We start from the raw sequence: 27,947 nt of genomic DNA on the forward strand, positions 1-27,947 counted from the left end.
TTTTTTTGAAATGACAACTCTATAATAATATATACGAAATCTGGAAAATTTTAAATATCATATCTAAGCGGATTTCACGACCGGGCAAAACCTCCCCATGCTAGTTTTTTTTTTCTAAAAGAATTTAACGTTACGTTTAATACCTACGATATTTCTATTTATAAAAAATTAGAATTGTGTATGAATAAAAATATAATATTTATGCGTATCGTACGACCGGGCAACGCTAAGCGGCCTGTTAGTTATTCATAAATTTACATGGTTGCATATCTTTTTCTTAATATATACTAGCAAGGAGATCCGACGTTGTTTAGGATTGGATGAGGATCAATAAATGTCCCACCCTCCCATACCTTTAATTATATTCGAAATCAGTGAAGTCGCCCATTTTTTAATCAAATCGATTGATTGCCGGCTCTAGTTAGGGACGTACCTCCTGCAGTGTACCAGGAGGAAGGTTCACTTACCTCCCCGCAGTGACTTAATCCACAATACATTGCACTGTAAAGAATCTACTGTTGTTTTTATAAATTATCTGTAAATAATGATACGTTATATCTAAGAAATTTAAAATATATATTAAAGAAAATTTTATTTAAAGAAATTAAAAAAAAATAATTTGTTGAATTATTTCCGTATGAATATATTTTTAATTTGAAAAATATTTATAGGAAAGATTGAATTACTTTCTGAAATAAAATATTTCCAAATGAATATATTTTAAATATAATTTTTGTATAGTATTAGTAGTAATCTACCTTTTAGAATCACGGAGACAATGAAATTAAAAATATGAAGTTAGAAAGAACGACCACGTGCGGATTTGTATTTTTTGAAAAATAAACAAATATTTATTTATTTAAATTTTAACCTCATATTTTTAATTTCTTTGTACCCGTGCTTCTAAAAAGTGGATGACTACTAATACTACCCATTTGCGCATGAACATGGGCAGCGCTTACCACCGGATTGACAATACACAATCACCACCTTCGACAAACAAACTCTGCTAAACGACACCATCAGCACGTAAGAAAAAATAAAGAAAAAATATATTGTATTGTGTTTTTAATCCTGATGAGGGCTTTGTTATAAGCCGAAAATTTGAAAATTTAAATAAATAAATATTTATTTATTGAAAAAAAATACAAATACGCACGTGATCGTTCTTTCTAACTTCATATTTTGAATTTAATTTTTCTTTAAATATAAAAAATAAAGTTTATGATTAAATTTTAAAATGCAAAAATCAAGTGTCATGGTTCGGTTATGCTTACAACAGAAACATTCATTTCAAACGACTCCTTGTCATATAAAGAATCTACAGTTGATTTTATAGGCTGGGCCTTTCTGCTTGTGCAGAGATAAAACTTCTCAATCGCAATTGTGATGTTAGGTTGTATAAAAGTGTTAACTTTGATTCACATCTTTAATTGGATTATTTCGATTATCAATTTTCGATAGAAAAACTACGTAAGAATATATGGTGGATTCTCTCATCGAAGACGATGAATGAGGGTTCAGTATGCAATCTTCAGCAGCTCTCAAGCTCTGTGACACCACATGCGTAATTGCAATCCTGTAGACATCCGGCACACTCCTCCGCAGATAATGAACTTTCATATGCTCGTCGGTCAAAGATGCCTTCTCGAGTGAACAGATAACCCAGCTTTGCTGCGTGCTCTGAAACCACAGTGGCATACATATTCATTTTTAGGTGGATTTTTCTTGTGTTTTGCCTTCATATTTGCACGAAGGGCGTCCCTATAACAAAGGCGGTTATGTTCAAATTCTTTGGTCCCCAGGAAACACATTTTCCTCCATTCTCTGCGATCCCCTACTGCACTCTCCCAGGAACTCAGAGAAATTCCACAACTGTTCAGGTTGTCTTTTAGTTTATCTTTGAAATTAAGCCGGGGGCGCTCTATTGGACGGCAAGAATTTGTCAGTTGACCATAAAAAAGTTGCTTAGGAAATCTTGAGTCATCCATTCTTACAAGATGACCCGACCACCGCATTTGGACCCTGATCAAAAATGATTCAATACCAGTGATTTCACATCTCTCCAGTAATTCACTATTCGGAACACGATCCTGCCACCCAACATTGCAAATAAAACGCAGACATCTCATATGGAAGGAGTGAAGCTGATTTATATGCTTGCAGTACAAGGTCCACGTTTCGGCACCATACAGAAGAGTAGGTAGAACAACAAATTTGTAGACTGCCACCTTTACTTTTAGAGACACATCGTGGCTGTTCCAGAGTCTGTGTCGCAACCTACCAAATGCCTCACTAGCTTTATTAAATCTGCTTTGGATGTCCTTTTCAAATTTAGCATCATCAGACATAACAGATCCTAGGTATGTAAAAGAAGATACTGGTTGTAAAGAGGGCGTAGCGTTTGGTTTTGGCTGGTGAATAATTTCAGTCTTTTTTATGCTAATTGTAAGACCGAAGGCCTTACATGCACTAGAAAAGCTATTGAGGATGTTCTGCATGTCATCAAGACTATGGGTGATAAGAGCACAGTCATCAGTATGAAGAAGGTCAAGAACGGTCTGCACAGAAGTCTTGGTTTTGGCCTTGATCGATGCTCAACACCTATACCTCCTGAGATGTTTCTGAAAGCTGTCTCAAGCATCACCGAAAAGAAAAGAGCAAATAGGATCGGAGCAAGGACGCATCCTTGCTTAGTTCCATTTGACACTTCAAATGGTTCATTTTGTTCACAGCCAGATCGTACTGTCGCCACCATTCCCTAGTGAAAGGAGACAATCACATTCAACATCTTGTCCGGAATACCAAGCCTCCTCAAAACAGTCCACAGGGCATCCCTAGAGACGGTATCAAATGCCTTTGTGATGTCAACGAATGTGACAAACAAGTCCTTATTCTGCTCCCTCGCTTTCTCCTGCAGTTGCCGAAGGCTGAAGATCATGTCCACAGTACCTCTTCCTGCCCGAAAACCACACCGGGTTTCTGGGAGCACAGTTTTACAGATTGAACCATTGAGTCTGTTTAGGATTACACGAGCAAGAATCTTACCAGCAACAGACAAAAGAGAAATTCCTCTATGGTTATCACACTCACACTTATTTCCTTTGTGCTTAAACAGGTGAATAATTGATGTGTCTTTGAACTCTTGTGGCACGGTACCAAGTTCCCATATTAATGAAAACAGGACACTTAGTTCCCTGATTAACAGTTGGCTTCCACATTTGTATACTTCTGCAGGTATGCCGTCATCACCTGGAGCCTTACCATTTGAAAGTTGCTTTACAGCCCATTCAATCCCCGACATGGATGGAGTATCAGCAAGCGCCTCAACGGTTGGCCTATGAGGAATATCATCAATCACTCCTCGATCCACTGTCGATTCTCTGTTTAAAACATTTGAAAAGTGTTCAGCCCAGCGCTTAGAATTTCTTTCTTATCAGTGAGGAGAATGCCATCTGACGAAAATATTGGAGATGCCCCCCTGTAATTCAGCTTTATATTATAGATATATATATATATCTATAATATAAAGCTGAATGTTTGTGTGTGTGTCTGGTCACGAATAGGCTCCTATTTAAAAAAAACTGATTACATATAATGTATCGAGACACAGGAATGGGTATGTTTGATCTGGCAGAACGATGGTTCATTAAAATTGTGGGGTCTACGTTCGCACCTGGTCCACAAAGTATGGAAATAAAAATTTAAAAATGAAAAAAAAAAAAAACGTTTACAAGTGTTTTTAATATAGATGTGCATAAGAATATTTTGATAAGTATGTTTTAACTTTAATAGGGATAGTATAATAAAATTGTGGGGTCTGCGTTCGCGCCTAGCCTCCATAGAATAGAAATAGGCACAAACTTTAATAAAGACTTTTCATATCTATCTGCGTTAGTATACTTTGATAATTATATTTCAGTTTGAAGAAATATGGTATAATAAAATTATGGGGTGTTCGTTCGCACCTGACCTCCATAGAATGGAAATATGTCACAAAGTTTAACAAGGTTTTTAATATAGATCCACAGAATATTGTGATAAGTGTTTCAGTGTGAACAGCTATGGTATAATAAATTATGAGGTTTATCTATTTTATTTTTACTTTCATCATATTTTGCTTTGGTTTTAATACCCCCAAATTCAACCCAAATTTACAATCCTTCCTTTTCATAACCTATCATACTTTCATAAATCAGAGTCCATTTTCTGTGAGCTGTTTTTGAACCCAGTCAACGACGGGTACTTTTGCTAGTATATATATATATATATATATATATATATATATATATATATATATATATATATATATATATATATATATATACAATATAGCGACCCGAGAGGTCCAATTGTAAAATACGCTTAAATATGATATTTTAATAGATGCAGATTTCGTATTTTTTTATTATAGAGTCGATTTTTATTAATTATTATATTGCCCCCAATATATAGTAATGATTTAAACAATTATATATGGCTTCGATGCCATTAGCTAAACTTGAAACCAAATCCTTTAGCACTCCAGCCGAAGTCGTTACCGTTTTATCTATCGACACTTTAATGAGAAAGGTTGAAAATTCATCGCCTTAAAGCTACGAATGTATATTTGCGCATGCGCAAAATTGTTAGAGAATGGATCAAATATATATATATATATATATATATATATATATATATATATATATATATATAGAGAGAGAGAGAGGTACAAATTATATTGAGACACGTTGACCGGAAGTCAGGATCAGCTGATCGGATTGCGTGTGAGTCACGTGATCAGGTTAGCTTAATTGTAGAGATTTGGTTTGGGCGTAGAAGGCGACGGACGGCTATCACAGACGTCTCCACCCCTTCACTGGGGGGGGGGGGAGATGCTGACGCGTGTAAAAGTAAGACCTAGAAGAAGAAACCACGCAAGCCAGGGATTCATTTTCCATCCTCTGTGAGACATTTGGAAAGTGAAATAAAAACTATAAAACCATTTCATCGTGTTGGAGTGAATGAATATTCGTCTAAAACAAGTACCAATCTCCCCTCCAGACGAGATGATTCCAGACCAACATGCAAGACACAGAAGGTATTTTTAAAAATACATGTACCACACACATAACGGCTTATGAACATATTTAATAGAAAGAACAGCTAGACGATCACACGACATTAACTCTGACTAGACGATCACAAACGATCACCTTTATGATTCGTCACCTTTATGATAAAAAAAATATATAATATACGACATCTCTTCTAATCCTTTATTAGAGAAAACAACGCAAGAAAATTAAGAGGTTTAGTCGATATACAGCTGCCAAGGTCAACTGTGTTTCTTTTCAATTTTGACACTTAGCAAATATTTTTATCGGCTTAAACCCAAATTGAAATTGCCCCGCAGGTCGAAATTCCCTATTTGTCAAGTTTCAAGTCTGGAGACCAAAATTCAGATCGGGATAAACCTTTCTGAACACACAAACACAAAGTTATTTAGCTGCAATTGTGTCTTATGGTATTGACACCGTCTTTAAATCAAAGATGTCGTGAATACCATAGGACTACTCTTTCGATTTTTGTGATTTATGTGATCATGTTCTTTTTGTATTCTTTTAAAATTGATGGGTCCTGGTTCAGAGGATGTTCAAATATTGACATAATAATTATATGATTGTTTCTGTGCCGCGAAACAGGTGCTGTAAAAACTGAGCATTTTTAACATGCTAAAATAAATAAACGGTAAGATGAAAAACATCTTGGTATTTGGACTATACTTTTTGTCGTATATATATATATATATATATATATATATATATATATATATATATATAATATATATATGTCAAATGGGTCAAAAGTGGTGTTCTTCCCACTTATATTTCTAATTTAATTCGACCTACTGGTGCTATTTGCCCCCGTTTGTATAAAAGGGGGATACCGTTGAGACCCATATCATCTATGATAGGGTCCTGTCAACATAAGTTAGCAAAATTGTTTACAAGTATTTTAGAACAGATTTTGGAACGTTATAGTTCATTTTGCATTACCAACTCTTTTAGCCTTGCTAACTTTAAGCAAAATTATATTAATTCAGACAAATTTATGTGTTCGTTTGATATTTCTAGTCTTTTTTCTTGCATCCCATTGTTAGAGACTATTAATATTTGTACTGACGCCTTATATCGGAGTAAACTTTCAACTCCCCCAATTCCAGAAAATATTTTTGTAGAATTGATGAAGTTCGTCACCATGTCGGTTGAATTCAGTTTCAATGATATTATGTACAGACAGACAGATGGTGTGGCCATGGGTTCCCATTGGGATCAGCGTTGGATAATATCTCTGTGGGTTTTCATGAACAGAGTCTATTGTCTTGTTTGCATAAACCAGACATTTTGTTACGTTGGTGACACTTTTTGCTTATTTGACAACAAAACGAATACAGGTTGGAAGGGTCCAGTGTGGAGTTTGAGGCAAACCGACTGGCAAGCATGTTAGCCTTCTCGGTTGCTGAGCAAACAACCTCGTGATTGTTGGTTAGTAGGGGAATTGTTGATTGCCCATTATTTACTACACTGTTGTAGATTTTCCAGAGGTCTCGGTTTCTTAATTTTTGTGCTTCGATGCGTTTTTTAGTGGTTTCCATAAATTCTCTCTTAGCTGTCGCTATTTCTTTCTTAACGTTATTTCTAGCTTCTATATACTTCTGTTTGTTTGAACTGGACTCATCTTGGTTAAATCTGCGGTATGCATGCTGCTTTTGAGCAATAGCAGTTGCGCAAGTCGAAGTAAACCATTGGGGAGAGTGGGACTTACTATAAATTTCCGCATGGGAACATGCGCTTCGATTGCAGTTTTGAACCAGTCAATGACCTCGTTTACACACTGTTTAGCAGGGAGAGAAAAAATGTTTCCCCATGGGGCATCTCTGATTAGTTCCCTGATGGCTTCCCAGTCAGCCTTTTTATAATATCCCGTTGTTTTGAGCACTGGCTCTTCAGTTTTGGCTCTAGTTTAGGGCGATTTCAACCATTATCACTGCATGATCAGCATTCCAGAGTGGGCTGTCGGCCTTCGTTATGCAATCATCGGGAACTGTGGTCAAAAACAAATCTAGAAGTGATACGTGTTGTACTTCCTGGTCAGGGAAACGGGTTGGAAACGTAACAATTTGTGATAGGGAGTGAGATATAGTGAAGTTGTGCTGCCCGCTGCATAAGGACAATTCACTGCATTTATGTTTGCTTTTTGAAAAATAAATGTGTTTTTAACTTTTACTAAAGTGTTTTTAACATATTTTATTAATTCTTTGTTCTCATACATAAATATAGGTGTTTTTTTTTTATAAATAAATATACATATATTGTTTTATTTCTTTATTATTGTGTAAACGCCTAAAAAAGTATAATCTTATTTTTTAGGTGGTTAAAGTAGCATATAGTGCAGGGCTACAATTTTACTTTTATTTCTTATTCGATATAATCGCATAAAGTTTTTCAGTTGAAAATGTTAACTGAAAAATCCAAGCCAAAAACTAAAGGCCGAAACGTCCAGGCCACTTTGTCGGGATCAAAACGTCCGGACCTAATAAACTTTTAGCTAAAATATTCACTCATGTGTTCTGGTCTGTTAACATTGAAATACCAGACAATTTGGTGTCTGTGTGTCTGACTATCCAGTTTCAGAAGTGGTTGTGGCGGTATACAGACCTAATTTAATAGTCGCTTACGTAAGGAGTCAGTCGAAAACAAAGTAGAAAAGTGTAAAGTATTTTAAACAACTTTAAATCAACAAACGAGACATTTAAGATTCCGCCCTTTTACGCGATTTGGATTGAGAAACACGGCCACCAAACGATTAAGACAGTACAAGATGTCGCCCAAAAGCCGGTACAAAAAAAATATCTGATGAATTAATATTAAGGAGGAGACAAAAAAAAGGTGAGATACACACGTTTTTATTAACGTTCGTTCGGTGATTATTTTTGTATCCAAGTTGCTATTCTCTCACCCTCGCTCACACCCATTAAGCGTCTAGCGTTGTGTGTGGGCGAGGGGCAAGAAAACAGAGACTGGTATGAATCGATAAATAGATGGACTTATGAATTCATTTATTTATCGATCTATACAAAATATATAATTAAAAAAAATCAAATAAATGATAAGTGATACTAATAATACATACTCTCTCTCTCTCTCTCTCTCTATATATATATATATATATATATATATATACACTATAATAATTATTAAATACCGACAGACACTAGTGTTTCATCCTTTCGGGAATCTTCAGTGCAGGGAGTCACGATTAACACGAGTCGATAGATTGAAACCCGGCGACAGAAGCCATCTTTGGCTTCATTAACAAGGACCATATCCATTCAGCTACCGTTAATGTTTTTTAATGTCAGTCAAAGTGATCTAATTGACCGACTATTTAATTCAACTGAAAGTGCTCAGCGATAAGGAACGAATTTCTTAAAGGGGCTGACAATATATATATATATATATATATATATATATATATATATATATATATATATATATGTATATATATATATATGTATATATATGAAATAAAATGGATATATATATATATAGAGAGAGAGAGAAAAATGTATATATATATATATATATATATATATATATATATATATATATTATAGAGTGTAATGGACAAGGTCTAAATGCGCAAAGTCTCAGTAAAATTATGATAAGCTCAATAGGTGTAATTACCTAAAGCTCTATAAATAAAAAGGGTGTGAAATCATGAATCAAGTCTTCATGGGAGGAAACGTAAGTCAAATTTACATGTACGATCGTTTCGGAAACGATATATTTTATTCATTCGATATTTACAAATAAACACCTTGATAAATAAGTAAAATATTTCTCGATATCGTCTCCTCATCAACATAAATGGAAAGTTCACAAACTATATTTACTTCAATAATCTGGTTAAAATTTGGTCTCTTTTCATTTATGCTGATGAGAAGACGATATGTAGAAATATTTTACTTATTTCTCGATGGTTTTACTTGCAAATATCGGATGAATAAAACGATATCGTCTCCGAAACGATCGTACATATAAACATGATTTTGTTATGTCTCCTGATTGAAAGTTTCGCAACCTTTCTCTCTCACTCACTCTCTGTCTGTCTTTCTTTCTCTCTCTCTCTCTCTCTCTCTCTCTCTCTCTCTATATATATATATATATATATATTAGGAGTGTACCACTTAATCTGCAGGTAATCGGTAATCGGCCCAATCAGCTACTTTGCCGATTAATATATAATCGGCCAATTTGCCGATTAATTACTTTTCTATTTCCTATCAAATTTAAATCATTTTATCACTGCGAAATGACTCATCAGATAGCTTTGTCGCATTGACATAGTAACTGCCAATTTAACTTAATATTTATTAGGTGTATGACTACTATTATGACATTTTCCTTTATTAAATAAAATTACAAAATACAAAGTAATTTTTACAATTTTGAAATGAATGTATTAAACATAAGAAAAAGAAAATACAAACCAATTACAAAGTACAAATTTTAATTCTTTAAGTGAATAACTATAAGCTAATGTTCTGCGACTGCTGCTGCTCTACTTCTTTTATTCTTGCTTCTTGCCTCCTCTGCTCATAGTCTCCCCAGCATTTAAAGCCGAATACTTTATAGTTGTAATGTAGAAACATTAGAGTTTCCCTGTTCTCAGAACACACCCTGTTTCCAAGATGAAGGTTGTGGGCTTTAATATTTTGAAGCCAGTTTACTCACCAGTGGTAAGGTCTCCTGGGTTTTCTTCCACCAATGAAATGGATCATCATTCCTTGCGAGTAGTGATCAAGCTACGTAATGATAAAGTATATAAGCTACTCCTTTTGAGTTTCGACTGTGATTCTTGTATTTCTGTTGCAATCACCAGATTTAACTCAGCTTCTACCTGCTCTAAGTTTTGATTTGTTACTGTAGACTTATTTAAAGCAAATTCATCAGGATTGGAAAGATAGTTTCACTTTCACTTTGATCTTCTTAAACCTCAACAGAGTTTGAAGAAATGTATCCTGCTGATTCTGCTTCGTTATCATCAGTAGATGTAAAATCTAATTCTTACCGTTTTCCATATTCTTTTAAAATTTAAATTTGAGTTTTAGATCTAGGAAAGTAGACACAAGTTTTTATCATATGGATAGGATGAAAATTTTGTTTCCATTGATTCATTAAATTGTTCAACAGTGGTAAGGATTCCACTAAAGTCAGAAATATCAGAATTAGATTGGACAGCTTTTGAAAGAAATAACCTCAAAGCTAAAGTTGTAGGTATTATAATCGATATTAGTCGAACAAGTAACTGCAAGTAAATCCTTAGATTACAAAACTTGATATTATGACCAAAACAGTACATTTAATAATAAAAACACCATATGAAAGCAACGCTTGCAAACAAATACTGGAAACTAAAAAAAAGCGGACGTTCGCTGGTAGTCGAATGGAAAATAGTAAGAAAAGCAAACACATGTAGAGACCTAGACGATCCATGTAGATTTTGCCTTCATGAAAAATTTGCTATCCTATACTTTTAAAGAACCCCAACATCTATTAAACTGTAGGAGAGAAATAGCGAACAACTGTGTTCACAGGATAAATTTACTCTAGGATAGAGATACAAAATAATTTTAAAACTAACAATAACAATAGAAAATAAACAAAAAAATAAATAAACATGCATATGCATAAACGATCACACACATATATGTATGTATGTATATATATAAATATATATAAATATATATATATATATATATATATATATATATATATATATATATATATATATATATATATGCATATATATATGTTGTTTTGAAAAAAAAAACGAATGAATTTATAAAATGATTAACGTTTCGTCCCTATTGCAGAGGACATCTTCAGGATATTAAAAGGAAAAATGCAAAAAAAGAAAACAATCATAGAACATATGAAAATGAAAAGGAAACAGTGTTAGAATCTTACCCATATTGTATGGGAAGCTTGGGTTGTTCAATGTCTATATATACACTTTAAAAAATACGTTAAATAAATGTGTACACTTTTTTTATCTAAACTTATTCATTTTGTTGAATTATTTAAGGATTAAGGAAAAACGGTTAACCAGGATCTGTTTTGATATTTTGTTCTTTGATTATTATTTTCCCTATAGTAGGAGCTAAATGGTAGAAACCCTTTCTTTGCGTAATAGTATTAGTGTTTAATATTAGTGCTGACTCTAAATGTCTTCTTTTAGCTCTATCACGTATTTTATAATTTTCGCATGATCTAAATTAAATGAATGATCGTGTTCTGCACAATGGCAAAAGAGTGCATTTAGGGCGTTACCATTCCTTATATCTCTTCTGTGTTCGTAAAGTCTTAGTTTCAATTTACGCTTTGTCTCACCTATGTATGCTTGTTGGCAATTGTTACATGGGATGGAATATATATTTATATAGTTATATCTCATAGGATTAGCAAATCTCTCGACGGAGGCAACCTTTCTAGGGCAATTGCTCTTGACATATCTACAGCCTTTGATAGGGTATGGCATAAAGGTTTACTTCATAAGATCGCTAGCTATGGTATAGCTGGAAATGTCTTCTCAATTATTAAATCATTTCTTTCTGATAGGTTCATAAGAGTAGTAGTTGAGGGGCAAAAATTAGAAGCCCACAGTATTAATGGCGGTGTCCCTCAGGGGTCCATCCTGGGCCCAACTCTTTTCCTGATCTACATTAATGATCTTCCAAATCACATCCTTACATCATTTGTAGACATTTATGCTGACGACACTACCATTTATGCTAGCACATCTAAGACAGTAAACGACCAAGTTCTCTCCAATTCTCTCTCCTCTGATCTTGAGCATGTAGTACAATGGGGAAAGGAGTGGCTGGTTACTTTTAATGCATCTAAAACCAAGCTTCTCTCTTTACATCATCAACATTCTGATCCCCATCTGGCATCAATTGAAATGAATGGCTTTCGTCTTCAGGAGGCCTCAAGTTTTGACAAGCTTCTGGGCTTGACCATTACTCCTGATCTTAAATGGAACACGTACATCAAATCTGTTGCCAAGGCCGATGGAAAAATGGTGGGATCTTTCTATCGATCCAGTAGATATCTCACTGCTGATGCTATTCTCTATTTATATAAGAGCCAGGTACGTCCAAGGATGGAATACTGTTGCCACATCTGGGCAGGAGCTGCTAGAAAGGACTTGTCCTGCCTTGATAGAGTTCAAAATAGACTTCGTAGCCTCGTAGGAGATGTCCTTTTCTCTTCCTTGCAACCTCTATCTCACAGAAGAGATGTTGCGAGTTTGTCTCTGATGTATCGTTATTTTCATGGAAAGTGTTCGACTGAGCTTCAGTCTATGGTCCCCCCTCGCAAAACTTTCACAAGAAACACTCGTCTAGCTGTAAACACTATCAATAATTCCCCCCACTCTTTATCTGTGCCTAAACCTAAACGTAGATTCCATGAACAAAGCTTTTTTATTAGAACTGCACGCCTGTGGAATTGTCTTCCGTTTTCCTGCTTTCCGGCTGACTACAATATGGTTGTCTTCAAGTCTAACGTAAATAAGTTCTTGATGAGCCGTTCCATATAAGTTATCAAATTTACCAAATTTTCATTACTAATGATTACTATATTGTCCAATTTCTACTGTACACTCTTTAACCCTTATCCTTGAGTGGCCTCTTGGCCTTGATAATGTGGTGATACCTATGAAAAAAAAAAGAAAAAGTCCAATGTGAACAAGTTCTAATTGAATCTTCCCCCTAAGTAATCCAAGTTACAAAATTCCCACTGTTTACTATGCTAAAATCACAATGACTAATGTATACCTATTAACCCTTATCCTTGAGTGGCCTCTGGGCCTTGATAAGTGGTGACACCCATGTAAAAAAAAAAAAAATAAAAATAAAATATATATATACCGGCGTCGGATGTGAGGGTTTTGGGAGAGTGCTTGGTAGTTTTTAATGTCTGTTTTATTGCCGTGGAAGTTGTTTGTGTCAAGTGAAAACCAAGTCTATTAAGAGTGTCGTTCGAATTGACGCAATGGAAAAATTCCAACATGAGAAAAGGCATGTTTCTTATAGTTTTAATTTCCCAGTACGTATGGATACGCAGTTTTTTATTGTTCCATTTTCTAAGGTGATATAGAGATTTTCTGGTTTGCTGACTCATGAACATGCAACATAAATTGTCAATGTGAGAAAAAAGTCAGTGTGTAGCTGTAAGCCACACAATTGTAAAGATTGTTCCCTGAGCTTTGTTGCTGGTGACAATCAAATTGGAAAGTGCGATTTCCTAAAGTGTAATGGTGTATCCAATGGAATCATAGGAATACATGGAATGAAGATATATTCACATGTGAAAGGTTCTGTTAAGATTGTTGTTTCTATGATATTGTTTGTTAATTTTTTTTTACTGCAAGCCATGTGCCATTGCAAAGCTTGGATTGGTTTATATTTTGCGACATGATAATTAGTACACCAATTTTCAGTTGCAGTATATGCGGTGGCATCCTTGGCAAATCTAACTGTTGGACAATTAACCACTTTATTTGCTTCTACAACAAGGTCGATGGATTTGTATGTGACAACCCCACTTGAAATTTTAAATTGAATATTAGCGTTAAGTTCATGGACGTCTTTGTTTTGAGCTGCTAGAATAGCTCGTTCACTCAGCCAACTAGAATTCGTATAATTAATTTGATGTATATATGTATAGATACATAATAATATATATATATATATATATAAACTGAAATCTTAAAACTATCTGGAAAAAAACCCTTTTAACCAACTCTTTTTTTGATGTAACTAAATTACAGAGGTTACAAGTCAAATAATTTCGCCCTTAACTCGGATAAGCTGGCATTTTTTTTGTATCCAATTTTCCACAAGTGATGCAAAAATTTCTGTGCAGATCGAGCATTCTGCCCCTGGATACGCATATTTTGAGTTAAGTTTAAAGTCTTCACATCGCACCAAAAAGTAGAGAATTTGAGGCAATCATTTATTTCATCTGCTGGTATTGATAGAAAAACTACAGGAAACATTTGTCTGAAATCTCCTGCAAGCAATATTACTGCATTTCCAAATGGTTGGACATTGCTATGCAAATCTTGCAAGAATCAACCACGAGCTACAAGTGATTTTTGCGTGCTATTGTACATTCATCCAAAACAATAAGTTTGCATTTTTGCAATATTTTCCCGCATACTGGATGTTTTTGGAGATATTGAATATGGGATTTTTGAAAAATTAAATGTTTAATAGTAGTTTCCAAGTAGAACGAGTAGTTCTACTTGGTAGCAAGGTAGTAGCTATTCCGCATGAAGCAATGGCTAAGGCTATGTCATTTTGTCACCGAATGGCTGCCAAAATGAATTTAATTAGAAAAGTTTTATCAGTTACTCCTGGTACTGTTCAAGATGGCAGTAATTTCCAAATAACTTCTATTCTCACAGTAAGTAAATTAGGTGACTAAAATAGGATTAACCCATGTTTTGACAATGCCTTATTCATTGTAATTAATTTAGGTGATTAAAATAGGATGAGGGATAAGAGATGGATGGATAGAGAGGAAAATAGATAGATAGAGATACAAAAGAGAAAGTGAGAGTAAAATACAGAAGGAGATAGAGAGAGATAGAGGGAGTGGAAGATAGAAGAATTGAGAGATAGAAACAGAGAGGGACAGGGACAAAGGAAAAGAGAGACGGGGAGGGAAAATAGAGGGAGTGAGAGAGAAAAAGAGGCTTAGAAAGATATGGAGAGGGCGATAGAGAGAGATAGATTTAGAGAGAGATAAATATATATAAATATATATAGTAATAAGTTATAAAATATATATGGCAATTAAGCTACACAGAATATTCTGCGTTTAATCCACGCTCGGATTCGTCAGGCTTATGCGAAGTTTTGTGGTTGTCTTCCGTTTTTATATACGCACATTCTATTGAGTTTTTAGTTAGTCAATCAGATTTCTAGTTTCCACCACTCCCTTTCTAATCAGCCAATGGACAGGCACTTACAGAACAAAGGCCAAGTTGACATTGAGTCCACCCCTTCATTTGTGTGTGCTTTTTTAGCGAGAAGCGTAGATATCTAGTGATTTGACCTATTTTAAACCTAGGTGTAGTTAAATGTATGTTTTATTTGTTTTTTATTATCATTATTATGTTAGTTTATATATATATGTATATATGTGTTTATTTTATTTATTTATTTTCTATTGTAATTGTTAATTTTTAAATTATTTTGTATCGTTATCCTAGAGTAAAGTTTATCATGCGTACACAGTTGTTTGCTATTTATCTCCTACAGTTTAATAGATGTTGGGGTTCTTTAAAGTATTGGATAGCAAATTCTTCTTGAAGGCATAATCTACATGGATCGTCTAGGTCTCTACATGTGTTTGCCTGTCTTACTATTTTCCATTTGACCACAATTTGACTACCGGCGAACGAATCCGAGCGTGGACGAAACAGAATATTTTGTGTAGCTTAATTGCCATATATATTTTTATAACTTACTACCTAGCTCTACCTATGTATTGAGCACTGTTGAAGTAAATACTTAAAGTTCACGCATAAAATAATACTTTTGTATATTAATGTATGTGATTAAAAAAGTAGCCATATAGAAGGAGTTGAGATTTATATTTTCTGTTGATGTTTCTAAGCAACATCAACAAAAAAAAACACAAAAAAGAAAAAAGCAAAGAATTTTCCGTTCATTTATATTTTTTATTAAATGTTTGTAGAAAATTTCAATCTTTTTGTCAAATAAAATAAATAAATTTTAAGCAATATTTTCAATAAATAATAGTAACTTTCTTTGAAGTATTTTTAAAGTTTAGAAAAAGTTAAACAAACCTTTTGTATATTTTTGCAAGTATTTAAGTGTAGGATGTATTTTCACCAGACTTTATTATCGGAAGGAGGGTTTCAGTATTCCTATTTGGTATGCTAAGAAATCCTTCTTATCGTTTGGGTTGTATCCACCAATCGAATTATTTGTTTGTTTGATTTTTTTCTCTCTTCTAATTGGCATCGGAATTCTCGTCCGATGCTCCGCGCACGCGTGTCGAGTTGAAACTCAGCGCGGGGCGTTGTGATTGGCTGATTGCCATGTTACGTCAAGCAGCAGCTAAACACAAGCTGTTGATGTCGTGTTCCAGAGAATTCCGAGCTGAACATTGAGTTACGTTCGTTTAATGCATAAGTACGAAATAATTTTATTTTCAGTTTCGCTTTATTTTTCAATTTAACAATTCCTGTTTTAATCTTTTAATGAATGGTAAAAAAAGTTTATTTTATACGGACGTGGCACCAGAATCGTTATTTTTCGTCATTTAAAAATAGTCGGCTTAAAAGTAACGATGTTGAAAAAAGAGTTATTTTTAATATCGTAATAATTTTTACTTTTAAATATATAAAAACACTCTTGGATTAGATAAAAACACAATCGCAAAATGTGAAGGAGGACGAGCCTGTAGTTTTCTAATTTATCGAAAAAGAATATACCAAGAGTTTCATTTATATATATATATATATATATATATATATATATATATATATATATATATATATATATATATATATATATATATAGTGCAAAACTTTGTTGAAATTCAAAGACTTACTTTTTATTTTTTATAACTTTTGTTTATTTTCTACTGGATTTTTTTTAAATTACAGCTGTTTCGTTAGTGGGAAGGTAATTTAATTTTACGATTTATGCATCCATAAAAATATTCTTTCGCCACCAAATTCTTCGGATGATTTTTCCATTTTATGTTAACAACAAGTTGAATTTTTACATGATAAACATGGTATTTGGGGAAAAGAAATTCCAATGCCACGCTGCCACATGCCAGCGATCTTGAGTGTTATGCTAAGATAATTTTTTGTTTTAAATCATAATTTCGTATTTTTTATTTTTGTTTTAATTTCCCGTTTTTCCTTATTTGTTTTTTCCAATTTCTTATAATTTTATTTCTACATTTATGCGTGTTTATTCTAATATTCCTTTTGTTTGGTTTTCGGACTCTTATTTATTATTTTAATTTTTTTTGCTTCAAGAGGAGGTTACTCTTATGGTATATATTTTTATTTTTAGGGTTACTCCCCTTGCACCTTTTTCTTTCCTTATATTATGTGTTTTGTTTTTGCCTTACTTTATTTAATTGTTTCTTTCTTTTCCTTTTATTCATTTTTATTTATATTCATTCAATTTTTTCTGTTAACATTTCTTTAATCTGGTCTAATGTGTGAAATTAAGTATCGATTTCCGTGTAGACATCCGTGGATTACGTCTTGTCGTCTGTTTAATAATTTTTCTTTTGGTATATAGTATGCTTCTAGTATACATAGGTTGCATCTTTTTTATTTGCTTGGTTTATATTTTTCCGCTTTATCAATTATTGACCATCTTAATTTATATTCAATTTTCTTTTTCTTTAATTCCTTTATCCATACTGCTAAAGTGGTTGAGTTTTCCTATTTTTTCTTGTTATTTTTGTTATTACTATTGATTCTGTTTCTATTTTCGTTATTGTAATTGTAATTGTCACTATTGTTATGATTCTTTCTACCATTGTTTTCATTTTTATTCACATTGTTGTGGCTTTCGTTATTTGGGGTGTTATTTTCTTTCTCAGTTTCATTTTTAAAGATGCTAGGTGATTACGATATCTGTCTTTAAAGCAAGTTTAGTTTCATTATTTATTACAGCTTCACATTTGTATACTACGTTTGAAGTTAAACAGTTCCCCATTGGACATTTATTAAGGTTCCGGCAATTACATTCTTTTACGTTGTTAGATTCATTTTCTGCCCTATCTCTATTTTTCAAAATTGTATTTAATTTTGTGTTGTTGGTGCCAATTATAGTATTTGTTAAGTTAGCAGATGTTGAGAAGGATAGATTAATAGTGTTTTTATTAATTATCTTACTTAGTTTACTACCTTGCGGGAAATCTTTGCCTATAATTTGGTAAACTTCCCTGACAAATATCAAATAATGAATCTTCTTTTAACAAATATTAAAAACTGACTAATTTTAAGTAATTAATACTTCCTTTAACAAATATTTAGAAAGCTTAGAAATATGAAATAATAAAACTTTTCTTGAACAAATACTTAAAAAACTGACAAATATTTAATGAATCTTTTCTTTTAACTGATATTCAAAATGGCTACTATCTTGAAAAAATTATTAAAAAGCTGACAAATGTGAAATAATGAATCTTTTCTTTTAACTAATATTAAAAAAAATACAATTGTGAAATAATGAATCTTCTAAAAATATTGAAAAGGAAGTGATAAATTTTAAATAATTAATTGTTTTAAACAAATATTTAAAAATGCAAAATAATGAAGCTATTCTTTAACAAATATTTAAAAAAATCGATTTAAAAAAAATGACGAATGTGAAATTACGAATGCTTCAATTTACAATTACAAAAACTGACAAATGTTAAATAATAAATCTTTTCTTTACAAATATTTAAATAACTCTCAAACGTGAAATAATGATTTTTTTTCTTTTAACAAATATTTAAAAAGATGAAAAATATGAAATAATAAATCCTTGCTTTAATAATCATTAAAAAAATAACAAATGTAAAATAATCAATATTTTTTAACAAATGTAAAAACTACTATAAATTCGAAATATTGAATTTTTCCTTTAACTAATATTTTAAACTACTTACAAATGTGACATTATGAATCCTATCTTAAAATATTTTAAACCTTACAAATTTGAAATAATGAATATTCTTGTAATAAATATAAAAAACTGGAAAATTTGAAAAACTAAATCTCTTTTTATAATAAATATTAAAAACAATGACCTATGTGAAATAAGTAATCCTGCCTAAAATTATTTTAGAAAACAGACAAATATGGAATAATAAATGCCACCTAACAAATATATAAAAAAACTGACAAATGTAGAATAATGAATTCTCCCCTATCTAATCTTAAAAATAAAACTGATAAATGTTAAATAATGAATCCTTCTTTTAAGAAATATTTAAAAAAAACTAAAAAATGTGAAATAATGAATGATCCTTTTGCAAATATTTAAAAAAAACTGACAAATGTAAAATAATTAATTCTCCTTTAACAAATATTTAAAAAGAAATGACACATGTGAAATAATTAATGTTTCTTTAACAAATATAAAATAAAAAAAGAGAAATGTGAAATAATTAGTTCTCCCTTAACAAATATTTAAAAAACTGACAAATGTGAAATGATTAATTCTCCCTTAAATATTTAAAATAAAATGACACATATGAAATAATTAATGTTTCTTTAACAAATAAAATAAAAAATTAGAAATGTGAAATAATTTATTCTTCCTTAACAAATATTTAAAAGAAAATGACACATGTGAAATAATTAGTTCTCCCTTAACAAATATTAAAAAACTGACACATGTGAAATAATTAATGTTTCTTTAACAAATATTTAAAAGAAAATGACACATGTGAAATAATTAATGTTTCTTTTGCAAATATAAAAAATGAGAAAGGTGAAATAATTAATTCTCCCTTAACAAATATTTAAAAGAAAATGACATATGTGAAATAATTAAAGTTTATTTAACAAATATTTAAAAAAACTGGAAAATGTGAAATAATTAATTTTTTTTTTACACGGTGGTCACCACTTATCAAGGCCCGGAAGCCACTCAGGGATAAGGGTTATTGTAAGTACAGTACGTTAGTGTGGATATTTAAAGTGTCTACTTAAGGGGCGGTTCATTAGGAATTTGTTTACGTTGGACTTGAACACATCTAAGTTGTAGTCAGGAGGGAAGCAGGCAGACGGAACAGAGTTCCACAAGCGTGCAGTACTAAGAAAGAAGCTTTGTTCATGGAATCTACGTTTTGATTTAGGCATAGATAAAGAGTGGGGAAAGTTTTTGACAGTGGATTCAGCTAGAGGGGTGTTTTTTTTGTAAAAAATTAGCGATGGGGGACCAGAGATTGGAGTTCAGACGAGCACCTATCATGGAAATAACGATAAAAAAGATAGGCTTGCAACATCTCTTCTGTGGGAGAGAGCTTGCAGTGAAGAGAAAAGGGCATCCCCCACTAAGCCACGAAGTCTATTTTGTACTCTGTCAAGGCAGGATAGGCCGATTTTAGCAGCTCCTGCCCAGATATTGTAGCAGTATTCAATCTTTGGGCGTACTTGGCTTTTAGTCTCCCTTAACAAATATTTAAAAGAAAATGACACGTGTGAAATAATTAATTCTCCCTTAACAAATATTTAAACAAACTGACACATGTGAAATAATTAATGTTTCCTTGACAAATATTTAAAAGAAAATGACACGTGTGAAATAATTAATGTTTCTTTAACAAATATAAAAAAAAATGAGAAATGAGACATAATTAATTCTCCCTTAACAAATATTAAAAAAATGACACATGCGAAATAATTAATTGTCTCTTAACAAATATTTAAAAGAAAATGACACATGTGAAATAATTAATTCTTCCTTAACAAATATAAAAAATGAGAAATGTAAAATAATTAATTCTCCCTTAACAAATATTTAAAAGAAAATGACACATGTGAAATAATTTATTCTTTCTTAACAAATATGTAAAAGAAAATGACACATGTGAAATAATTAGTTCTCCCTTGACAAATATTTAAAAAAAAAACTGACACATGTGAAAAAATTAATATTTCTTTAAAAAATATTTAAAGGAAAATGACCTATGTAAAATAATTAATGTTTCTTTTACAAATATAAAAAAAATGAGAAATATGAAATAATTAATTTTCCCTTAACAAATATTTAAAAGAAAATGACACGTATGAAATAATTACTTCTTCCTTAACAAATATTTAAAAGAAAATGATACATGAGAAATAATTAGTTCTCGCTTAACAAATATTTAACAGAAAATGACACATGTGAAACAATTAATTCTCTCTTAACCAAGATTAAAAAGAAAATGAGAAATGTGAAATCATTAGTTTTCCCTTAACAAATATTTAAAAGAAAATGACACATGTGAAATAATTAATTCTTCCTTAACAAATATGTAAAAGAAAATGACACATGTGAAATAATTAATTCTTCCTTAACAAATATGTAAAAGAAAATGACACATGTGAAATAATTAGTTCTCCCTTAACTAACATTTAAAAGAAAATGACACATGTGAAATAATTAGTTCTCCCTTAAAAAATATTTAAAAGAAAATGTCACGTGAGAAATAATTAATGTTTCTTTTACAATTATAAAATAAAAAATGGGAAATGTTAAATAATTAATTCTCCCTTAACAAATATTTAAAAAAAATGATACATGTGAAATAATTAGTTCTCCCTTAACAAATATTTAAAAGAAAATTACGCATGTGAAATAATTAATGTTTCTTTAACAAATATAAAATAAAAAATTAGAAATGTGAAATAATTAATTCTCCCTTAACAAATATTTAAAAGAAAATGACACATGTGAAATAATTAGTTCTCCCTTAACTAACATTTAAAAGAAAATGACACGTGTGAAATAATTAATTCTTCCTTAACAAATATGTAAAAGAAAATGACACATGTGAAATAGTTAGTTCTCCCTTAACAAATATTAAAAAAAAACTGACACATGTGAAATAATATATGTTACTTTAACAAATATTTAAAAGAAAATGACACGTATGAAATAATTAATGTTCCTTTAACAAATATAAAAAAAAATGAGAAAGGTAAAATAATTAATTCTCGCTTAACAAATATTTAAAAGAAAATGACACATGTGATATAATTAATTTTCCCTAAACAAATATTTAAAAGAAAATGTGAAATAATAAATTTTTCTTTTACAATTATAAAATTAAAACATTAGAAATGTTAAATAATTAATTCTCCCTAAACAAATATTTAAAAGAGAACGATACATTTGAAATAATTTGTTCTCCCTTAAAAAATATTTAAAAAGAATGACACATGTGAAATAATTAATGTTTCTTTTACAATTATTAAATAAAAACAAATGAGAAATGTTAAATAATTAATTCTCCCTTTACAAATATTTAAAAGAAAATGACACATGTGATATAATTAGTTCTCCCTAAACAAATATTTAAAAGAAAATGTGAAATGTGAAATAATTAGTTCTCCCTTAACAAACATTGAAAAGAAAATGACACATGTGAAATAATTAATATTTTTTAACAAATATAGAATAAAAAAATGATACATATGAAATAATTAGTTCTCCCTTAACAAATATTTAAAAGAAAATGAGAAATGTGAAATAATTAATTCTCCCTTAACAAATATTTAAAAGAAAATGACAGATGTGAAATAATTAATGTTTCTTTAACAAATATAGAATAAAAAATGATACATGTGAAATAATTAATTCTCCCTTAACAAATATTTAACAGAAAATGACACATGTGAAATAATAAGTTCTCCCTTCAGAAATATTTAAAAAAAAATGACACATGTGAAATAATTAATGTTTCTTTTAAAAATATAAAAAAATTAAAATTGGTAAATAATTAATTCTTCCTTAAAAAATATTCAAAAGAAAATGACACATGTGAAATAATTAGTTCTCCCTTAACAAATATTTAAAAGAAAATGTCACGTGAGAAATAAATAATGTTTCTTTTACAATCATAAAATAAAAAATGGGAAATGTTAAATAATTAATTCTCCCTTAACAAATATTTTTAAAAAATGATACATGTGAAATAATTAGTTCTCCCTTAACAAATATTTAAAAGAAAATGAGAAATGTGAAATAATTAATGTTTCTTTAACAAATATAAAATAAAAAATTAGAAATGTGAAATAATTAATTCTTCCTTAACAAATATTTAAAAGAAAATGACACATGTGAAATAATTAGTTCTCCCTTAACAAATATTTAAACGAAAATGATACATGTGAAATAATTAATTCTTCCTTAACAAATATTTAAAAGAAATGACACGCGTTAAATGATTGATGTTTATTTAACAAATATAAAATAAAAAAATCAGAAATGTGAAATAATTACTTATCCTATAACAAACATTTAAAAGAAAATGACACATGTGAAATAATTAATTCTTCCATAACAAATATATATAAAAAATGATACATGTGAAATAATTAGTTCTCCCTTAACAAATATTTAAAAGAAAATGACACATGTGAAATAATTAATATTTTTTTAACAAATCTAAAATAAAAAAAATTAGAAATGTGAAATAATTTGTTCTTCCTTAACAAATATTTAAAAGAAAATGACACATGTGAAATAATTAGTTCTCCCTTAACAAACATTGAAAAGAAAATGACACATGTGAAATAATTAATGTTTCTGTAACAGATATAAAATAAACACATGAGAAATGTGAAATAGTTAGTGCTCTATTAACAAATATTTAAAAAGAAAATGACACATGTAAAATAATTAATTCTCCCTTAACAAATATTTTAAAGAAAATGACACTCGTGAAATAATTAATGTTCTTTTAAGAAATATTTAAAAATTTTATACGTGTGAAATAATTAATGTTTTTTTTTTAACAAATATGTAAACTTTTGTACATGGGAAATAATGCATCTTCCATGATAATTTTCTTAACCAATGCAAAATAGATCATTCCGCTTTGACAAAATTTAAAAATCCCAATGTTAAAGTGCATCCCCAATTGAAGAATTCCTAAGAAATATTATTTCATTGTCTTTCTTTTTCTTCTCTATTTCTCCTCATAATATTAATTCTTTTTTTTCTTTTTTTTAGGTTTAGAAATTATTGCAACAGCTGAATTAATACTTGCTCAACTATCAGCCGATATGTTCTCCGCAACGATTTTCATAATTTTTCTCGTGGGAACTCTTTTATTACTCGGAGGGATACGCATCGAGGCCCTCTCACCTAAGTGTCGCTGCAAAAATCACTCCGCTGAACCAAGTCTGCTTTATAATTCACACACTGATTGCAACTTGATCCCAACTCATGAAACTATCGACAAATTCATCACCCTCGTTCAAACTAAGAAGAAATCCGTGATTGTGTTAAATATTACCTTTTCGGCGTCTGACTGTGAAAGACAAGTTTTAAATGCAAACGACAATTGTAACGATATGGATGAGTCGTTCAAGCACTTGATTTTCCCGTATCAATGGACCTGGGTTTACAAGGGGGAAGACGGTATGTTCCCATTAATGGCCTACCCGTATGATTACGTCGTGCATTCACTTTGGACACTAAAAAGCACAAGAATTGTTCTGAACTCCGTCCTTAAAATCCCAAATAATTGTAGCATAAGAATTGGAGACGAATTGCTTTTACGCGCAATGTTTGAAAGTTTAAAAAATATGACGGAACCTTTTATGAAACCGAGTTGGAAAGGTTATTTGTGTTTCAATATTGATATGAGCAATTCGCATAGTGATCTCTTTCTAATCTGGCGTCATTACTTAGGCTATGTGCGTGATATTATAGTTAAATACTGCTGTCATATACGGAAAGAAAAGAAAGTAGGAAAACCGTTGTATTTAGGGATTAGTGGTGAAAATGCCGAATTTTGCGATGGGGAAATCGTTCATACTACGATGCTCATGCATCTGACAAGTGCTCTTGCGGCTGCAATGTTCATTTTCTCCCCTTTTATCTTATTCTTCTTCCTGAATGAAAAGGAGGTTGTGTTACCTGACGAAACTTACAAATGGGTCAACACTGACGACGGGGTTTTCTCCATTCAGCATTTACTGCGTTATTTGTCTTGGTGGGATCATCCCTCGTTGCTGGCGAGTCGGATACGAAGGATATTATTTGTGCTTTTCTCCCCGTTCATTGTATACTATCATATTATGATAGAATACTTTTATCTGGCAGACGTTCAGAACGAATACATCGATAGGAATATCCCGATCGGTGTTAAAAGCGTGCCTTTCGGATTCATTGCGAACCTCAATAACACCTTCAACTTTTTAGGGGGCACTTTTATCTGGTATTCTGTTTATGTTATTATTTCGTTGTACTTGATCTATCAACCAAAGAACGTTGGGAATGCGATCATTGGAAAACTGAAATTACAACAAAAATCATCTTGGACGTTTTTAATACTAGACGCGGCCACTCTGAAACGGTACAGTTCGATAGATATCACCGATCTTGAAAATTATCGATTGGCGTATGAAACTACAAAGGCAAATATGCTAATGATCTCAAACTATAGATTTTGGATTAAATTTATTTATAGATGGAAGCTTAGAATTACGAATCTATGGACAGGACGCGATTATAACTTTTATATCATGTTATTCTACATAATAGTAAACATATCCATCACAATTATTTATGTATTTGTATCTATTGTTGAGGCCATTGCGTGCATTTTGTACTATGGATGTCCGATATTATTCGTTTATATATCTATTAACGTTAATGTATATGGAGTACTTGGGTCGTTTGTCATCGAAAACATGTCCAAACGTTTCTACCACGTTCCTTTCAAAGTTTTTGCACTTATCCTACAATTAAGTATTATCATAGCCTTTCTTATATTGCTGTACGTGTCCTTAGGGATGGTGTATCTTTATCTATGTTGTCTATTCATTTTAAGTGCTACTGTAGTGTTCACACTTGTTGGTGTAATCATCACGGCCGAATACATCAGTTATCTAGCGTATGTCCTCTCAGCTCTCTACTACATAGGCGTTCTCTATAAATCCTTCATTAATAAGTACACGGCTCTGTTAACCTTCATCACCAACACTCCAAACATATACTGTGTAAAAATTCAAAATATACAATTTGTCCGTCGTGATCTTCTTTATCATGTCACCGACCACATTCTGCCTCTTCGTTCTGAACTCTTCCTTCTTTCGGTGAAGTATTTTGTCCTGATACTCTACCTCGCGATGAGCTACAACATCATCATAGAATTCGATTTGAACCTTCAATACACGGCGAAAATTTTAAGTTGTATTCTTATCACTCAAGTGCCCAAAGTTGTCATTAGCATTTTGACGAATGTGATGCGGAAAAGTCCCCGCGAAGAGTTTAGCGAACAAGAATACGTAAAAAGCCTCATAAACAATTATGAGCAAAAAACAATTACGAGACACGAAAAAGAAATATCAGACTAAAGGTTTACTGATTGTATGAGAAAAAAAACGTCATAAAACATAAGACTAAAAACATTGAAAGAATACAAAACTGAGCGAAAACAGAGACAGAAACAGACAGACATACCGACAGACAGACAGAGAGATTAAGTAATCGTATCGTCAGAGAGAGAGAGAGAGAGGCAGAGAGAGAGAAATAGAGAGAGAAATTAAATCATTGTATCGGCAGAGATAGAGAAACAGAGGGAGAGAGAGGCAGAGAGAGAGAGAGAGAGACAGACAGACAGAAATACAGACAGACAACATTGTAATGGATTAACCCCATTTCAGTAAATCTAGACGAACATACAGAAATGAATGAAGAGAAAAAATATTTTACAAACGGAAATATGTATAAAACATTTACTGGAAACAAAGATGAGAAAACATCGTAAAACATAAAACAAAATATTTAATGAACGCAAATATGAAAAAGAAACATCGTAAAACATAGGACTAAATATTTAATAAACGTAAACAGTAGAAAAAACATCATAAAAAATAAGACGAGATATCTACTGAACGCAAGAGAACATCGTAAAACATAGGACTAAATATTTAATAAACGTAAACAGTAGAAAAAAAATCATAAGAAATAAGACGAGATATCTACTGAACGCAAGAGAACATCGTAAAACATAGGACTAAATATTTAATAAACGTAAACAGTAGAAAAAACATCATAAAAAATAAGACGAGATATCTACTGAACGCAAGAGAACATCGTAAAACATAGGACTAAATATTTAATAAACGTAAACAGTAGAAAAAACATCATAAAAAATAAGACGAGATATCTACTGAACGCAAGAGAACATCGTAAAACATAGGACTAAATATTTAATAAACGTAAACAGTAGCAAAAACATCATAAAAAATAAAACGAGATATCTACTGAACGCAAGAGAACATCGTAAAACATTTAAAGAATGCAAATCTGAACAAACCATACAGAAAAAAATGAAGATAAAAATGTTTTACATGCGGAGAAATGTATGAAACATTTATTGAATGAAACATGAGAAAAAACAGTGTAAAACATAAGTCAGAACTCGTACTGAAGGCAAACATGAGAAAAACATAGAAAATAAAGCGAACACATGTTTTACGAACAGAATTATGTATTAAACACCGTAAAACATTTTTCTAGCAAACATCGAACACAAATGCGTGAAAAAATCGTGATACAAAACTTGGAATTCGTAAAAAAAATATGAAAAAAATTGTAAAAAATTTAGCGAACAAAAAGATGGTAGAACCATCAGTAAATACCATAATGAAACATGTGATGAGGGTAAACACAGATAAAAATATAAAACATGTAATAGATACAAATATAAAACATGTAATAGATACAAATATAAAACATGTAATAGATACAAATATAAAACATGTAATAGATACAAATATAAAACATGTAATAGATACAAATATAAAACATGTAATAGATAAACATATAAAACATGTAATAGATACAAATATAAAACATGTAATAGATAAACATATAAAACATGTAATAGATAAAAATATAAAACATGTAATAGATACAAATATAAAACATGTAATAGATACAAATATAAAACATGTAATAGATACAAATATAAAACATGTAATAGATAAACATATAAAACATGTAATAGATACAAATATAAAACATGTAATAGATACAAATATAAAACATGTAATAGATACAAATATAAAACATGTAATAGATAAACATATAAAACATGTACTAGATACAA

At 31.1% G+C, this 27,947-nt stretch overlaps 1 protein-coding gene across 1 annotated transcript in view; it reads left to right on the top strand.

Moving 5' to 3' along the window:
• LOC145256110 (uncharacterized) overlaps positions 1 to 26,791 on the top strand; it is a 54,977-nt gene extending 28,186 nt beyond the window's left edge. The window contains exon 2 of the mRNA XM_080114695.1: positions 23,834 to 26,791. Within this exon, the coding sequence (XP_079970821.1) occupies positions 23,887 to 26,187 (2,301 nt within the window). The 5' untranslated portion in view covers positions 23,834 to 23,886 and the 3' untranslated portion in view covers positions 26,188 to 26,791. The remainder of the gene's footprint in view (positions 1 to 23,833) is intronic.
• Positions 26,792 to 27,947: the final 1,156 nt, after the last annotated feature.

This window comes from Euprymna scolopes, chromosome 32 (genome assembly GCF_053919585.1).
Source record: "Euprymna scolopes isolate OS-2025 chromosome 32, ASM5391958v1, whole genome shotgun sequence".
Taxonomy (NCBI): Eukaryota; Metazoa; Mollusca; class Cephalopoda; order Sepiida; family Sepiolidae; genus Euprymna; species Euprymna scolopes.